General features: G+C 39.2%; 2 protein-coding genes across 2 annotated transcripts in view; one reads left to right on the top strand and one right to left on the bottom strand.

Moving 5' to 3' along the window:
* The window catches only part of RAB3GAP2 (RAB3 GTPase activating non-catalytic protein subunit 2), a 98,480-nt gene extending 95,410 nt beyond the window's left edge, over positions 1-3,070 (top strand). Inside the window, exon 35 of the mRNA NM_001309159.2 lies at positions 69-3,070. Within this exon, the coding sequence (NP_001296088.1) occupies positions 69-224 (156 nt within the window). The 3' untranslated portion in view covers positions 225-3,070. The remainder of the gene's footprint in view (positions 1-68) is intronic.
* A 262-nt stretch (positions 3,071-3,332) lies between these two features.
* IARS2 (isoleucyl-tRNA synthetase 2, mitochondrial) overlaps positions 3,333-18,894 on the bottom strand; it is a 65,648-nt gene continuing 50,086 nt past the window's right edge. The window contains exons 15-23 of the mRNA XM_001488053.7: positions 13,066-13,174; positions 12,006-12,108; positions 10,961-11,086; positions 9,975-10,106; positions 9,092-9,198; positions 7,991-8,136; positions 6,837-7,027; positions 5,052-5,196; positions 3,333-3,863 (exon numbers count right to left, since the gene is read on the bottom strand). Of these exons, the coding sequence (XP_001488103.3) occupies positions 3,721-3,863; positions 5,052-5,196; positions 6,837-7,027; positions 7,991-8,136; positions 9,092-9,198; positions 9,975-10,106; positions 10,961-11,086; positions 12,006-12,108; positions 13,066-13,174 (1,202 nt within the window). The 3' untranslated portion in view covers positions 3,333-3,720. The remainder of the gene's footprint in view (positions 3,864-5,051; positions 5,197-6,836; positions 7,028-7,990; positions 8,137-9,091; positions 9,199-9,974; positions 10,107-10,960; positions 11,087-12,005; positions 12,109-13,065; positions 13,175-18,894) is intronic.

The raw sequence follows: 18,894 nt of genomic DNA, 5'->3' as shown, positions 1-18,894 counted from the left end.
GTTGGTAACAATTCAAGTGTTGTTTACTTGTATATAACTGATGGGTTCCTTTTGTGTCCCATTTGCAGGACCCCCAGGATCTTCAAAACACAGAAGTGCCAATTGCAACCACAGCTAACCTAGTCCATAAAGTAATTGAGCTTTTACCAGAAAACCACGGGCAGTACAGTCTAGCCTTGCACCTCATTGACGCTGTGGAAGCCATAGCTAGCCCCTCTCTATGACAGTGCGCACCTACCGAGCAGTCTAAAATTACATGACTGCAATATGAACTCGTGCATGGGTATTTTACATAGTAAGATCTGGAATTTTATCAAGGGAGTATGTCTTTTTTTTTCTTTTGTAAAATAAATAAAAATATATATTACTTTTAAAAAGTGCAGTCCTGGCTAAATCCCACTCCTTTGGTTAATACTAAAGATAAAATATAAACAAATATCAATTACACTATTAATTACTAATACAGATGTTTTACTGTTTATTTCTAATTCAAGCACTGAAGTAGCTTTATTGTTAAACTTTGCTATTTAAAATTGGTTATAATTTACAGATTATGTTCTTATTATAAGATTCTATATTTCATACTCAAAATGTTATTGTTGTAATTAAATTTAAATGTGTTTATGTATAGTCCCCATCGGTAAAATTAGAGAAACATCCCACTCTCCTTTAATCAATGTTGGGAAAATGCTTTGTTATGACGCTTCCCCCATACTGGACGGCCCCCTGGAGTTCTGGATCCCGACAGGCTCCTTTCCCAGAGGCTACGCTGCTGCCCTCAGAGGACGATGACCCTGCTTATGGAGGAATACTGGCTTCGAGATCATCATATTCACAGGAGGAACACTAAACAGAACCCTTAACCTGTTGTACTTGCCAAAAATGAGAATCTGAGATGCAAGCAATACAGCAAAATTAATTATAACGCAAGTTCACATTTGCTTTTTGCCAAGATTCAAAGTTGTAGCCACATCAGGTAATTGTAAAAATGTATTATCTTGTAAAACTTATGTTTAAAAAAAGGCAAAGATGCTAAAAATTTCAGTCCAACTTTATTTTTCCTACAAGTGTTTGGAGACGTCTGCTGCTGGGATCTGGTGATGTTACCTGTTCTGGGGAGCAGGACAGAAGATGCTTAGTGACGGTACAGCTTTAGCAAACCTACCTCATGGCTGGATTGAGAGGATAAAACACAGCTAGTTGTGTACCCTACAGTGCCTAGAGCAGTCCCAGTGCCGAAGAACCATTTGTTGATTAAAATCAAATTAACCAAAACTCTGTAAGAAGTGCTTTGAGCTGTACAACTACCAAGTATTTACTGTGGTGTGTCTTTGGAATGTAGCCATACAGTGTAATTACTGCTATCTGTCATGGACCACAGTTGTTATTCATGGTAACTCATTGTGATACAGAAGTTTGTGTCTTCATTTCCTTGTAAGAAGCCAGCTCTAGCCATCGCACAAAGTTGAGGAGCATGGCCTTCAGGGATATAAAGAAAAGAGTCTGACAGTTGAGGATATCCCAGCGTAAATTCCTTTTACCTAAAAGATCACATCCCACTAAGAACTTACCTGCCTAAAACTTAAATTATTGTTTAAATTCTTGAAAAATAAAATTTTAAGATGTCTTGAGTATTTTGGGTGAGGGCCTGTAAGTGTGACTGAGGCGCACACTGTGTGCGGTGTGGCCCTGGCGCCAGTCCACCCTCAGCCTCTGCTTGGACATCCGCTGCCCCATCCAGACACTGTCACATGATCCCTGTAACCGGAACTAGCTTTACTTAGGTCACTTCTTACCTGTCTTTTAAAAGATTAGTTCTTTCTGTGATTTTTCTAAACACTCTGAAAGGAGTTATAAATCTGAAAGTTATAAATCTGAAAGGATTTTGGAGACTGGTCAAAGAAACTTGGAATTATAGGTGTTTTTAAAGATTAAATCCTTACTTTGATTCCATTATCACTTTTGGGGAAGGGGGTACCTAATAAGCATTTTAGATAATAAAACTGGTTAAACTTATTCTGGTAGGACACAATCAAATTTGCGGATTGTTGAGAATATTAATAAGCTGAAACATGGCTCATAGAACCATAACAAATCATTGAGTCTCTAGTTAGAGTTCTAATCCTAGCATCGAATGCAATTTTAAAATTCTATGAATGGTCAGAGTTGTATGGTTAAGAAAAGCAGCTAAATATTTTACTAGTTCATCAAGGGCTTTTAAAGTAAATCTGATAGAAGAAAGGAAAATAAATACCTAAGGATATATTCTGTAACAATGAAGAGCCACAAATCAGGAGTTAGATTCTATGTGGAATGGGTGGTTTCTGTAGCACCACCATAGTGTAGTGGGAGCCAGCAACCAGGAGTGTTTGCCTAGATACACCCCACCCCACCCACCTTTCCTCATGAACATTCAGTAGGCATTCTGCACCTTGTGAAATCCCATTATAAGAATGCTGAAGGAAACCAGCAGTGTTCACATAATCCTAACGTCCGCGTCACAGGTTGCGTGTGGATGCAGAAGTAGGAGAGCCAGGATAAACGTGGGTGAAGAGGCATACAACAACAGGCTTCCGAGTGCCTCACACTTTTGCAAAAAGGAAAATAAGAAATGGAGTGAGTTTCACTTTCGTTATAAAAATTCATCTAAGGTCAAAGTAAACAGTTATATTTAAATTGCTTTCTTTCTTTAAAAAATATGATTAATTGTGATTTAAAAATCACAGAAAACCCAGATTTAATAACACTGAGCTTTCCTGGAATACAGTGTTCACTTAGCAGTTGCTGTGGTTCCTTTCATTTGTAAGAGACAAATATTTTCAAGCACGTGGGAGCAACGGTGAAAGCCCTCTCGCATCCTGCTAGGAGTAGGTCTGGGGGCTTCTGCAAGTTAGATTTCTGCGGAATAGGATTAGCTATCCCTAGAAAGATTTTAACCCAATACTGAAGTGTTTATAAAATGCTCTATTATCTACTGTAATGTACTGTAAGTAATGAAAGTCTGTATATACTGCTGTTTTCTGTGTCTGTTCATGGTTGTGAACTTATATATATTAGTGAAATAAATTTTAAGCTTTCATATTGTTTCCTTAACATTCATAAATCTAAGTATTAAGATTTCTTTACCTCTTGTACAAGAATAACAAATTTGATTATATTTTTCTTTCTAATGCAGCCCAAAAAAGTAGTTATCCTGAAAAGGCTGATGTTCGCTAGTAAGGCAGAATGAAATTACTCTTTTCGTCCCTTAAGGGAAACACCCCTCTGTCATTCCCTTCAAAATCACATTTTTTTTACTTGATAGTCACAGCTTGTACACCACTATCACTCAGTAATTTTCCAGAATGCCTTTATTTTTAGACATTATAGAACTTAAATACTAAGTCAAAAAGATTTATAAAATATAAAACATTTTCTGCTCAGCCACATTTGAAGGCAAGCGTCTTCAGTTTTTATGCTCTGAATTGAGTCCATTACGGATATATCGCTATCCATCTGCACGTATATATTTTTCCACATGTAGATATACACATTATTTTTTATCTAGTTACAGGAAAAACTTGTAATTCTGACTTTGACCCTCATCTTCCACCATTTACTCTTCCACTCATGACCCACATCTTGGTTTCTCTCCAACACTGTAAACACTGCATCTCGACTCCCAGTCAGCACGGTCAGGGGAGCTCATGCTCAGAGCGCAGTCGACACCTGAGTGAGGGACTACTTTCCACGGACAACTTCTGCGCATCGGGGACAGAGCGTATCTGAAGACTCAGCTGTATACTTCCAACAACGAGGGCATTTCTCTTTGGTAGTTGGCATGACAATCACTTTATATGAAGACTCTTCTCGAATATCACCACCTGTGAAGGAAAAATCCATGGAGAGTATCTGAGAGGCCATCTGCCTTGGTGCACTCTTTCTCTCTTAACTGGTCTTGCAGATGCTCCTTTCTTAAGGCTTTTCCCTTCCTGCCTCAGTAAAGCTAGTCAGCTGCTGTTTGACATGCCACGAGCCATAAACAGCCAAGACAATGGAGTCACACAAACGGACAACTGAAGACAGCTGAGGAATCTGAGACCCTGGTAGATGAACTGACCTTTTGCCAAGTCCCTGAGTTCTGTATGTTCTCAGAGCAGAGCAAGCCTTCTGGCTCTTAATCCAAGTAGAGTTCTGATAAATTACATCGCCTCTCCAGCTACATACTTCAGAAGTTTTAAAAGAGCCAAATGATAGAGACACCTGCACTGTCCCCACTTAAAACTTCTTGGTTTGAACAAAAGGAAACAAAAACTTCTCCACTATTAATATTCTTAAACTAATAACATAGTGAAGAAAGTAAAGTATTTTCTAATCACTGCACAAAAAATGTACATTAACACTCTGAAAAGCAAGTTAAAGCAGAATCTTTACTACGTGGTCAATGCTGCCAGGCCTCAAATTTAAACGGTGCCCATAAATGAGCCTCTGCCTCCTGCTGGCACCTAAATGCAGCCCTGAAAACCACAGGCAGCAGCGCTTTTCCCAAACTGTCTACGTGGTGTTCTCTGTTTATGTTACGCTACCTCCATGTCCACCAATGAAATGAATTAGGTTGACAAAAATCCCCTATCGAACAAGAACCTACAGGACGCTTGCCTAGAGATACCACTGTGGGAATGAGTTCAATAAAACTTCCTTAACTCCTCATTAAAAATGGCTAAATAATACTCTAATCTGGGGTGTGCATAAAAGAAAATGTAGAATCAATGCTGGGGGAGGGCGGTGGGCAGCGCAGTGCTAGGCACTGAGTATCCAAGGAGAGGGGCACTGACTTACACACAGTGACAATGACTTCTTCGCCGGCAGGAAGGAAACTCTGCCTCCTCTCTCCCTTACCCCGTGGGCCCTCCATCATCGGGTAGGACCCTTTTGTCCACGCTGTTTCCATAGGAAGATGTATTCCAAGTGGACATCTGCCTTTAGACTACATGGGAACCATGGGAAGCTGGAGACGACCTACAATTGTCGGTCAGTCCTCCAGATATCACTCGTCACTCTCGCCTCCTCACCTTCTAAATTGATTAGGAATGTCCCTTGAAGCTCAATGACATCTCCAGCTATCGTGCGTGGTTCCTGAGAGAGTAAAGTTGTCTCAGAGGCCATCATTAATTCGTTCAACTGAGAGGTGCTGGAAGTCTCCTCGGCTTGCAGCATCTGGAAGGAAGCAGGTAGAAGTTCCCGTCTAAATTTTTACCATAAATTGAGGTTATAAAAACAGACAAATTCTTGTGTTTAGTGAGGAACCCTTGGTACCATTACTGTAGCCTGAGCTAATACTATCAAATACATCAATTCTTACTAGTATGAAAGGTTTTAACTAAAAACTTCCAATCAATAGTATGTTTTGGGAATATAGTCTATGTCAGGCATTTCACTTTGCTAGATACTAAATGTCCATTATTTCTAATTGTCAGAAACCACCTACACGTTTATTATCCCCATTTTACAAATAAAGAAACAGGCTCCGAGAGGTTGACCTGCCCAAGTTTCTCAGCCAAGAAGTGGAGGAGCTACAATTCCAGCCCAGCTCTGTCAGGTCAAAGCCCACACTTTTCTTCCTGTATCATGCTTCCTACGTTAGGAGAGCAGTTAAGATACGATCTAAAAAAGGACCTGCTTCTAGCAATGTAGATCAATGGTGGCAATCTGAATAATGCACAGAACTCCTGAAGTACACTGAATTCAGACATCTGATAAGCACTTTTAAATTTTTAATTGTAATTTTGGTCTTCAAAATGAGTTTGTGAGCTAGGAGACATTCCTTAAAAAAAAAATACACTCACATTTTTGAAAATCCCAAAGTATTTTTCCCAACATAAATGATTCAAACAAAGTGTATTTTTTTTTCAGCTTATTACTCAGAACTAATGAAGTCAAAGGGAACATGACAGGTGGGGGAAAAGCCCAGGACTGGCTGCGTGGCCTTGGCTGGGTCACAGCTTCAAAGGTCCTCGGGTTCCTGGCTCAAAATGAAAGACTCAGAGCTTCCCAACGTGTAAACTGTAAAATGTAAATAGCTTATCGAAACTCTGTTACCTGATTGACAATCTCATACCTACTAGCTTCAAATCTTGATCAATTTAACTACATTATTAAAAATTTTAACTGAGCTTACCAACCAAATGAGATGGTCATTTTTAAAAAAAACTATGATGCTGGTAAACTTTTTAAATATATTCATTGCCAATTCTCTTCTTAAGCATTAAAATAGAGAAAAATCTCAAGTCAATATGTTAAGCTCTAAGCCAATCCAGCCAACCAACCCATAAGAATCTCAAGAAGAAAATTTGGACAGCCCTTTGAGACATAAAAATAGGACGAATGCTTTGAAATCACATGATAATTTGCTAGAGCAAATAAATTTTCTCCAGATCTCGTGACAAAAAAATGGAAATCTTTTTTTGGATTTGTTTTGAATCTGGTCCAGATGGACAAAATTTTCAGAAAACCAGACCCGTAACAAAAAACTTCCAATTTTTGTGTATTCTAATACTACTGCCATAAATTTATGTCACCTGTCATCTAAACAGCCCTGAGCGCTTGCATTTCAAACAGAATTTTATTAACCTTCCTTGTCCCAACTTACAAAGTAGTCAGCAAGAACGCACATGTTTTTAAGGGAAAGGAAGCACAGAGAAGTAGGAAACAGTGACAATGTCAGGAATAGAAGATAGAAATCCTAGTTTCTAAATTTTTTAAAAAATCTTATTTATACAAAGATTTTTAAAAAAGCAATTTTCAGCTGAAGCTGTATGATACTAACACCATTTCAAAAGGTACAAATTGCTCCTTACCTCTATTATCTCAAAGAGCAGCCCAGGCTCTATCACAATGGTGACCTTGTACTCAGCTGCATTCTTGCCAGGAATGCTTCCAAGAAATGAATCCCTCATGGCACACGCACTCTCCATCGCTTCCTCCAATCCAGGCTTCTTCCAGATGGAACTTGTATTAATCCAGCCAGTACGGAAAACACTCTTGGGTTCTTAAAAAAAAAAAAAATTAATTTACATATATTCTCAACTGTGTATAAAGCTGTAACCATTAATTTTTTTTGGGGGGGGGCGGGGGCGGAAGATTCGCCCGGAGCTAACATCTGTTGCCAATCTTCCTCTCTTTTTTCCTCCCCAAAGCCCCAGTCCCTAGTTGTATATTCTACCTGTAAGTCCTTCTAGTTCTTTTATGTGAGCTGCTGCCACAGCATGGCTACTGACAGACAAGTGGTGTTGGTTCCAAGACCGGGAACCAAACCTGGGCTGCTGAAGCAGCCGTGCCAAACTTTAACCTCTAGGCCTTCAGGGCTTTCCTTTCATGGGAAATAAGAATTGCTATTTATGGCAATCATGTGACAAAATATTACGAAGCCATCCTTAAATGTTTACCAAACATTTATATCAACATTTGGAAATAACTGTTACATTTAAACAAAGGATAAAAACAATACAGTAAGATCTCAAAGAAAAAAAGAATGCCTAGAAGAAAATAAAATAGAAATATCCCAATATTAACAGTAGTTGTCCTTGGGTAGTAAGATTATGAGTGACTTTCCCTCCTCTTTCTTGTCAACTTCTACATTTCTCATTTTCTACAAGCCTAAGAGAAAAAACTATTCTAAAAAATAGTCACTAAAAGGCACTACACTTTGTTTTAATAAGACCTAAAACCTATTTCTAACATTCATAAAGGTATTTAAGAAAAAGTGATTTCTCAATATTGTCAAACTGCTCATACATTTCAGAAAGCACTTCAAGGTGGCCTGAAGGCCATTATGAGATTCATCCTACCCCTCTACACGCAGGTGCAGAGACTACCAATGGCCAAGACACATCAAGCCACAAAGCGTTCACCGTAGATGAGTGAGTGCTCCTTATACGAAGTAGACACAAATAGAGGTTGCACCCTCAACAGGGATCTTTCTCGTTTCAGGAACAAGCCAAGTATTCCTTACCTTTGCTATAAGGTATGTGCTGGAACACCTCTTCAGCCAAGTGAGGAAGAATGGGAGCAAAGGAACGAACCATTACATCCAAAATTTGCGCTAACGCAGTCTGGCAAGAGCGTCGTTTGGGATCTTCTGCATTTTCACAATAAAGCCTGAACAAGAACAACTTATTCAGCAGGTGACACACTTTATATATTATGACTGCCACGACAGGGCCTGTCTCAGTTTGAGTTTATTCTTACAGTGGTTAATTCCACGACTAATCATGTTCTAATTAAAGAAGAAAACATTCTATCAAACCATTATTTTGCTAACATCCTCTACTCTACTTCCCTCCTCCCAGGTGTGCCCACCTCCACAAAAAACTCTCAGTAGCTTTGTCCAATTCAATTTTTCAGACAGATAACAGATTGAGTCTAGACTACAGTACTGTGTTAAAGGACAACTAGTAAGTCAGTTGACGGTATTTAAAGTGTACCTCCTACCCCTGCAATGCCATCTGTGTGTTAAGGGAGGGACCGAGAGTTACAATCCCTATGAGAGAGGTCCCTGAGGTGCTGGCGGGCTGGGCTGACACCTCACACTGGCCTGGTTACTATAAAGACGAACGATGACCCGCACACAGGAGCGATAAATGAAGACCTAGCATCAAGGCTTCTCAAATGCTATTGACAGGACGCAGCGTCTTTATGTCCATCATTGCCTGTATAGTTCCCTCTCCCCCTCGAGCTGTGCAAACGCCTGAGAAGGAGTACTGTGCTCATTACCTCATATTAGCAGCTATTACTTAGTGAGCACTTACTTTATCAAACACAGCATGAAACACCTAACTTCTCTCCTTTCATTCTCGTAACCACATTATGAGACAGGTATTATCGTCACCATTTTACAGACAAAGAAATTGCAATTATAGGATAAGTTACTCAAAATCACAAAGCTAGTGAGTGGCAGGGCAAAAGTTCATAGTCAGACTTGACTCTAGAACCCAACTTGTTAATAACACACAGCGCTGTCCACCTTGCTCACGACTGTCCGCCCAACGTTTGCCAAGCGCAGTAGCCGCCCAAGAAATAGTTGCTGTGTATTTTAATATTCAGTCATACATACCTATCCTTGATTATGCTGAAATAAAAATTAGACAGTTCTCTGGTATAAAATGCTTGTAACAGCCGAATAACTTTTCCAAAATCATATTGTTTATATGAATCGGTAATCTAGGGAACAAAGCAAGATAAATTTGGAAGCCAGGATAAGCAAATGCAAATACAAGTCATCATAAGCAAAATATTTCTCTTTTCAAAATATGTTTCAAAGGAATACAAACACAAAACAGGTGACAAGCAAGAGCTCTGAAGATCGTCCAAACATGATTTCTGGATATAAAATTCAACTCCCCTCAGAAAATACTGAACATTCTAATCTGAAAACCACAAAAGAAGGCTCATCAGAGGCAAAGATCAGGTTTTCAATGATGAAACCACACCATTTTAAAACAGCAGAGTGTAGGTTCCCCATGTTCCTTCATTTATGCCTGAAAAGTAAAACTGGGTGAAAATCTGCGTGTATGCCTCGGACTTCAGGGCACATGGAAACAACCACGTCTCCAATGTTTGACTGACACTTAGGAATAGTCATTTCAGTTAGTTCTATACTTTGAAGTTACATCTGCAGATAAATAAAGTGCATCTACCTTATTCCTTCCTGCTGGAGAAATACACAGAGCTGATCTTGAGAGAAAAATGTGGTCTGAGGGGAAGCTGGGGCCTACTGTTTCCACCAGGTACTTCCCTGGGCTTTTGAGAAACTAGGAAAGAAATCCTAAGACCGGAGGTCAACCTAGGAACATGTGGAATTTATCAAGTATGACTCTTCTCAGAGCGATAGTTAGTGTTTCCACCCAGGCTTGTTCCACTCACATGCAACTCAGATTTCAACATACAACAGTGCTGACATCCTTCTACTGCCCAAAAGCTTATTGCTTCTCACTTACCTTGTTCGCTAAATCCTGCAGTAAGTGTAGCATGTACTGGTCTATGACATACATATTGTTAACAGGGATGGAATCTGTTTCCGGGTTGAAACCAGTCACGTTTCCCAAAAGAAAGCGGAGTGTATTCCGAAGCTATTGAGAAAAAATATGCACTCAAAACCAATATATGAGGCCTTCAATTCTTATTGTAAAGTTATTTTATTTCTCTGTAATTGAGTTTTATTCAGCTCATGTTACTTTCTTAATGGGATCTTTTTTGGGTAACATTCCTAAATAACACTACAAATGCAAAAAAACAAATAGCCCAGTTATTTATACTGGACTTTACACATAAAGACTGAATTTTCTTTATATTTCTTTATCATCTTAGGGCAAATCACCTTTCAGTGGCCCAGTTTGTTCATCTACGTAGGTAGGAAAATTATTTTCACCTGCTTCTCAGGCAAAAATAAAGATAAATGAAATAAATGTGAAAGATCATTGAACACATAAAAAGTTTATAATTAGTACAATTTCACATTATATTATGCTATGTATAGTAATAAAATATAAAAAGACAGTATATAAAATTATTAGCATTATTAATATTTTTAAACAAATAAACACAGGATATTTTATTTAATTTTTTAAAACATTTTTTTCTTCTTCTTCTTCTCCCCAAACCCCCCCCGGGACATAGTTGTATATTCTAGTTGCAGGTCCTCCTGGTTGTGCTTTGTGGGATGCTGTCTCAGCAAGACCTGATGAGCAGTGCCATGTCCGCGCCCAGGATCCGAACCTGCGAAACCCTGGGCCGCCAAAGTGGAGCGCGTGAACTTAACCACTCAGCCACGGGGCTGGCCCAACACAGGATATTTTAAAGGCTCATAACATGTGGAGAACTCATTTTCATTCAGTTTTGCAGTGTCAAACAAAGTGTGCCCCATTGTTTAAAACAATGATTTAGTAAATTTTCATTCAGAAACAGGAAGAATGATGACTCTGACCTTGCTAATATCATCCCTGGCAGCATTAAGTACAGACGGACCAATTGTCACTTCCGTGAAGACGTTGGACTCAGCCACCCACCAACGAAGGACATCAGCACCATAGGGAGGCTCTTTGCTTTGATCCTTTTCATTGAGGAAAAAAAATATCAACATATAAACGGCTTTCGATTCCAATCAGATGAACAAATATTTTAGATAAGTTTCCTATTCAGAAATGTTTGAGCACATTATCAGCATAAAATGTACCTGTACTGTAAGGAAATAAGGGCTAACCACCTCAGAAATCAGGTTGCATCTAGAAAACACCACCACTGGAACAGAGGAGGAGAGTCTGCTCTGCAGTTCGGTTCAGCGCACGGAGGCCAACACCTGACCTCTCCCTGTCATGTCTGCACACATGCATCTCTTACAGCGGGTGGTGAGAGACAGCGGCACCCTGGGGTCTCTGTGATGGGGGAGGGGTAACGAGAGGGGCTGCTTTTCCCTTTCAATTCCCTGGAAACTGTGCACAGAGCAATGACTACTGGCCATTACTAGCAGGGCACTAAAAAGCTAAAGGAGTAAAAGACAAGTGGTTTCTTTTCTGAAAGTAACTCCAAAATAAACCAAATTATCAGCAGCAGAGAACTGATGTTCATTAATGACTGCCTTAAAGTGTACAATTTCCAAGAATATAATAATGAAACATGCATTTAGAAATTGCAATGTCATTGTTCTTATATCATCTCCATTTAACTGTAAAATTACAGTTTACAAATTTTAAAAGCTCTGACAACTAAAAAAGGGATAGCATGGTTCAGGACCTAACCGGAGATTCAGACCTGAAATGAGTCAAAAGAGCCACAATCCCAGCCCTATCTTTTCACTGAAATCATGTATTATCTAAGAGTCTAGATTTAAAACATGGTAAGGCATCCACTATTAGTATAAAAAATAGTTTTGTTTCATTTTTTTACATTGAGGTAACTACCATTAAGGGTTTTGATGGCCAACATAAGAACCTTAAAACAAACATAAAATGAATTTTTAGAGAACCACCTACTTGTCCTCCATTGATGACAACATCAGGATCAACGACATTCCCAAGAGACTTGGACATCTTTTCTCCCTTCTCTCCAAGGGTAAAACCATGAACGACCACTGTCCTAAGAAGAAAAATCAGCTGTTATAAGAATACTATAACACAATTTTAGTGATCTTTTGAAGATGACTTATAGCTTAAAGAGAGTATCTTAGTTTGACACAAAAGTAAGATTTTTCTTGACAGTATGTATGAAAGTTTTTCTTGAAAGTCTAATTCTCTAAGATCTCTACTTACACACAGAAAAATCTTAGACATTTACATTCACTAAACAAATATTTCTGGGAGCATCTATTATGTACTCATTTAATGATTAAAACTAAGCAGGAAAAAGTATGTCTTAAAAAGAACAGATTATCACCTCAAAATTATCTTCAAAAGGACCGTTTGAGAGAAATAACATCTGCTGTTCTACTGGCTTTTAAAAACAGGTTATACAAAAAAACATCAACACATAAATTGTTCTCGGGTGGGTTTTCATTATAAAGATAGCAAGAATCTTAGGCTATATCAGAATCTTTCTGATTACAACTCTATCTACACATTCGACTAAGGAAAAGGAATTACCTGTGACTAAATAAGAATCCCTAATTTAAAAAAATTCACGAAAGGAATGTTTCAGTTCATTAGCCACTTGTGGATATTGCAAATAATGAGGATACCTGAGCGCAGGCTGTCTTCAATCAAGCTGGTTACGCTGCCTCCGCTGCCCTGTGTCAAGCCTTCCCATATTTCAAGATCCAGCTCTCACCACTCCCCCTACTCCAGTCAACACGCACTCTCTCTCCTAGGAATTACGATCTGCATCAGCGGGACAAACTTCTCCACACTGTTGTCTCTTTTTGTTTTTACTTCAAACTCTTATTTCCCTCATAAGACTGGAGAGTGTAAGCTAATTAAGGGTGGTGTTTTATCTATACATTACTGTATATATTTCTCAGCACAGTGCTTCACACATTGGCAATACGCTGCAGAAGTACTCAGAGTGTGCTGACTTCTTGATCTCAAGTGTAATACTTACTTAAAAGGGGCTTTCTTCCTTGCTGCCACGCTTGTTAATAAGGAAGACTGAAACCAACCCCCAAGTTGGTCTTTTCCTTCCAAGTACAAATCTGCTCTTTGGTCAGTGCCTCAAAAGTAAACAGAAAAAACAGAAATTCAAGATAATTAAAATAGGAAAATGACTATGAATCAAAGTGTTAAAAGTAACCATGTTATTTATTTCTGTGTCATGCTATACCCAATGGCTAGATTGCATTCACTTGAGCTGCTATCCTCACTGCCAATTTATTAATCAAAATAAAGAAAATAAGGTAAAGAAAATAAACCTTAGAGTGTGATCTCCCAAACCACCAGTAACTAAAACACTTTCTAAATTAGGGACCGACTCATAATAATTACCAATATCAGTATTTTCCAGTTAAGTCTTTTATGAAAATAAACTACTGATTTTATTAATTCAACAAATATTTACTGAGCACCTAAAAGCTTTATATGTTAATTCACTTAATTCTCAGAGTAACTCTATGAGGTAGAACTTATTATCATCCCCATTTTACAGAGGAGGAAAGTGAGACCCTAGAGGTCTTATAACTTGCCCAAGGTTACGCAGACAGTAAGCAGTAGAGATGGATTCTGAATCTAGACAATTCTGGCACCTGAGTGCATGTGCTTAACAAAGAAATTAAACAAATCAGGAAAAAAGAATGTCTTATAAAGGGCAAATTATTAACTTCTAATTTGACAATGACCAGTCAAAATATGGGCAAATTATAAAAAAGCCATATGAGCCAGAGGCTGACGCAAGAGGTTAGGGAGGCAGATGAATGGCAGAGCACAGAAGATTTTTAGGGCAGTGAAAATACTCTGTATGATACTATAATTAATGATGGATACAAGTCATTATACATTTGTCCAAACCCACAGAATGCACAACACCAAGAGTGAACCCTAACGTAAACTATGGACTCCGGGTGATTATATGTGTCAATGTAGGTTCCTCGATTATAACAAATGTACCACTCGGGTGGGGGATGCTGATGATGCGGGAGGCTGTGCATGTGTGGGGGCCCGGGGTACAGGGAAATCTCTGTACCTTCCTCTTAATTTTGCTGTGAACCTAAAACTGCTCTGAAAAATAGTGTTAAGAAAAAAAAATATGGCAAAAGAAAAAAATGCCATAGGAATAATTTAGTCTCACATTCATCAGGACACACATGTAAGCAGCCTTGAGAGCTACTTCAGCATTCAACAGTTAACAACAGTTAATTCAAGAGCTAATAATCTGACATATGGGAGCATTTGGCAAACATCATAAGTAACAATCACTTCAATCAAGAATCATCAAGGGTGCTTAACTACTAGGTCAAAATTTGGCGAGAAAACAGAGTATTTTCACAGTTTCGAAGTATCTCCCTACAAGATACTTATTAGTAACAATTACTACAGGGGGGTGGGGGTGAGAAGTAACTGTACAATAGAGAAAATGGGCAGACACCACCTTACCCAAGTGATAAAAGTTAAATATCACCAGTAACAGACATCATGTGACTTCTGATAAGACATACTGAAAAGGATGAAATACCATTTCTATGATATTCCCACCAATAATGCATAATAAAAATCTAATCATGAGAACACATCACACAAACCCAAAATGAAGGACCATCTACAAAATAATCTGTACATTCATGAATGTCAAGGTCATGAAAGACAAAATGAGGAGACTCAAAAAGACATGACAACTAAATGTGACATGTGATCCCAGATTAGATTTAAGACCCGTTTTATTTTTTTCCTTTTCCCATAAAGGACATTACTGTAAAATTTGTGAGTGAAATTTGAACAAGATCTACAGATAAGTAACAGGATGAAATCAGTGTTAATTTCCTGATTTTGATATTCACATTGGTTACATAAAAGGTCTCCATGTTTTTAGGAAATATATACTGAAATATTTAGGGATAAAAGAGTATCAACTCTGCAACTTATCCTTAAATGGTACAGAAAAAAGTTTATTTATTTATATATAAATATAGGGAAAAAATACATAAGACAAATGTGCTAAAATGTCAACCTTGGAAAATCTAGATGAAGGGTATGTGGTACTTCTTTATACAGCCTTTGTGACTTTCCAAAATAAAATGGTTTAAAACAAAACGAAACAAAACATGAGGTCTTTGGGAAAGATTATTCTCACATTTTAAACCTAAACTCAGAACTCTAGGAAGCCCTTGTAATCCTTTTTACTTTTAAAATAATGATTTGTCTTTATGCCCTAATATTGAGTATTTAGTGTTGTAATCCTTAAGTGACAAAGAGTACCTGGGCTGAGGTGAGAAGATAAAATTTAAATAATTGAATTAAACCAGTTCAATTCCACCAACATTACTGAGAACTATTACTAACAGGCACTGTGCTTGACACTGGGGGGAAAAGGTGAAGAAAGCTGGTAACTGCCCTCTTGGAGCTGAAACTAGTGTGGCTGGTTTTATGTTAAATAAGAAATAACTGTGAGAGTGATGTCAGCATCATGGCAGAGTGAGCTCTTCCCACAGTCTCTCCCCTCTAAGATACAATAAAAAGGACATTCATAAACCGACAGGGGACAGTCACACAACAAAAGACATGTCTGAGAGTTCTACACAGCCATATGTCTGAAGGTGGGGGTGCTGGATCCAACAGCAGGCAGTGGAAGGGAGTAAGAAGATCTCCTCCCCCTCCCCCAGCGGGAGCAACCTAAGCCCAGGACCTTGCGCAGTGGCTGGCATGCAACTCTGAGAGGAGAAGGGGGAAAAGGCAGCCTTCTGTGGGAACGCTTTCACTCTCGGAGTTCCCTCCCAGCCCACTGGAAAGCTCAACACCAAGGTGGCTAAGCAACCACAGGGGCATCCTCACCAAGCCGAGCAGCCCAGGCAGGCAGCCAGTGAGTACAGAGCTGGAGCGCAGGTGGGAAACAAGGCATCCACTCCTCCCCATCACACCTGGTGCATCAGCTCGGCCAGGACAGGTGATCCCCACCAAAGCCCCTGTGCCTACATGTGTAAAGCAGCTGCGGCCAGAGGCACAGAGTCCTATTGGCACAGCTTCCAATGGGCAGGCACCACTGCCAGGGGTCATGGTGGGTTCAGAAACACAGATCCTGCCTACCCGAAGTAGCGGCAGGTGGAATCTGTGACCAGATACTATCATATGCAATGGCAAAAGTCCACCCCCTCAGATAGCATGAAAAAGTATATTGACACTCCAGACGAGAAGGAAAAGTACAAGTACCCAGAAATCAATCCTAAAGTCACAGAAATTTACAATATAAATGACAGAGAATTCAAAATAGTTACCATAAAGAAATCCAACAAGTTACAAAAAAACTCAGAAAAACAGTTCAGTGAATTCAGGAATAAAATTAATGAGCAAAAGGAACTCTTCACAAAAGAGACTGAAACTATAACAAAAAACCAAACGGAAATGTTGAAGACAAAAGGAACTCTTCACAAAAGAGATTGAAACTATAACAAAAAAACAAACAGAAATGTTGGAGAGAAGAACACAACAAATGAGATAAAAAAAAAATGTCTATAATCCTTAAAAAACAGAGCTGATATTATGGAGAATGGAAGTAGTAATTTAGAACACAAAAATAAACAGATGTGTCAAGCGCAGGAAGAGAGAGAACTAAGACTAAAGAGAAATGAACAAAGAAATTCTCTGAGAAATACACAACTCAATTAGTAAATGCAACATAAGGACTCTAAGTATTCCAGAGGGAGAAGTGAGGAAGAAAGGAATTGAGAGCTTGTTTGAAAAATAATAGCAGAAAACTTCCCAAATCTGGGGAAGAAGCTGGAATTACATTTAAATGAAGGTAATAGAACTCCTAACTACATCAGCGTAAAGAGACCTTCTCCAAGGCATATATTAGTAAACCTCGCAAAAGTCAATGACAAAGAAAAAACATTAAGGGCAGCAAGGCAGAAGAGAATAATCTACAAAGGAACCCCTAAAAGGATGTCAGCAGATTTCTTGGCAGAAACCTTACAGGCTAGGAGAAAGTGGAAAGACATATTCAAAATTCTGAAGATAAAAACCTTCAATCAAGAATACTCTATCCTGAGGTGGGGGGAGCAACATGGCGGGGTGAGCTGACCCGGGACTCTCTCCCCTCCAAACTACAACAAAGGATTGGGAAAAAACCTGAATTTCAGCTAATAAACCTAATGCCAGGACGTCAGAGATCTACAGTACCAAAAAGATGGTGGAGACCCTGCAGCAGGCCTCGGAGGAGCTGGAACGGGGTAGGAGAGAACGTCGCTCCCTCCCCTAGAGACTGGGATCACTGCCGCATGTGAGGGAAGGAGCGGGGGAGGGGCCGCGCAAGCAGGTGATCGTCCAGGACTCCCACCACCGGTACAGTGGAAACCCGCTGACGGGGGAAAGCTTCCGTGCGCAGAGACCCCATAAAGCCAGGGCCCCAGGAGTCCAGAGAACAGAGCTGATCCGAATGCACATTGGGGTGCAAGAGAAAGCACCCCTCCTCCCTGCAAACCACGCTGGGCACTGCAATCTTGCCTGAAGGAAGAGAGCTCAGAACATGTGGCTCTCAACCCCCATCTAGTGGCGACAGGCTGTAACTGCAACCAAATTCTACCACCATGCGAAAAAACCACTCCTCTACCATCCAGCAATTTATAAAAGCTCCAAACCAGAAGGAAAACAATAAAAACACAGAATTAAGTCCTGAGGACTTGGAAATAGGTAAACTAACTGAAAATGAGTTCAGAGTAGCTATAATCAAAAAACTCAATGAGGTAGAGAGAAGGATAGAGAAACAAGCCAACGAGTTCTGGAGTTCTCAAAAGAGGTTGAAATTATAAAGAAGAATCAAACAGAATTACTACAGATGAAAAACACAATGGACCAGATAAAACAGAATACGGATTCCCTGGATGCCCGTGTAGACACCATAGAGGAGCAAATTAGCATACTCAAAGACAGGCTGAATGGCTACAGAGGAAGAAAGAGAACTAAGAATTTAAAAAAATGAGGAAAAGCTCCAAGAGATAGCGGATTCAATGAGGAGTAAGAACTTAAGGATCATAGGAATTCCCAAGAACATGGAAAAGGAAAATGGAACAGAAAGTGTGCTTAATGAAATTATAGAAGAGGACTTCCCAAATCCAGGGATTCAGGGAGAAATGTGTGTAGAGGATGCTTTCAGATCTCCTACATTTGTCAATGTAAAAAGACCTACTGTAAGGCATGTAGTAGTACAAATGGTAAAAATGAAAGACAAAGAAAGAATACTCAGGGCAGCAAGACAGAAGAAAGTAACATACAAAGGAACTCCTATCAGACTTTCAGCGGATTTCTCTACAGAAACTTTACAAGCTAGGAGAGAATGGAGTGACATATTCAAAACTTTAAAAGATAAAAATCTTCAGCCAAGAATACTCTATCCAGCAAGAATATCCTTCAGATATGAGGTAGAAATTAAATCTTTTCCAGACAAACAAAAGTTAAGGGAATTTGTAACCAAAAGTCCTCCGCTACAAGAAATCCTCAAGAAGGCTCTCATACCTGAAAAAAGAAAAAAGGGAGAAAGGGGTCACAAACCACAGAGTAGGGAGACAGACAGATAGAAACAGAACAGGATAGCAAATATTCAATTATAGCATTAGGATAAAGGTAAGGAAACCACCAAAGCAAAGACGATCTTGTCACTTTAACTACAAACTTATAACACGAGTTGGAATAAGAAATGAAAATAATAATTTAGGAGGGGAAGAGCAAAGGGACTAAATAAGTCTAGGCCAAGTAAGTAAGAGACCACCAGAGAACAGACTATATTATACAC

This window comes from Equus caballus, chromosome 30 (assembly GCF_041296265.1).
Source record: "Equus caballus isolate H_3958 breed thoroughbred chromosome 30, TB-T2T, whole genome shotgun sequence".
Classification (NCBI taxonomy): domain Eukaryota; kingdom Metazoa; phylum Chordata; class Mammalia; order Perissodactyla; family Equidae; genus Equus; species Equus caballus.
The sequence above is the reverse complement of the archived record's forward strand: the minus strand, read 5'-3'. Positions and strand labels throughout refer to the sequence as shown.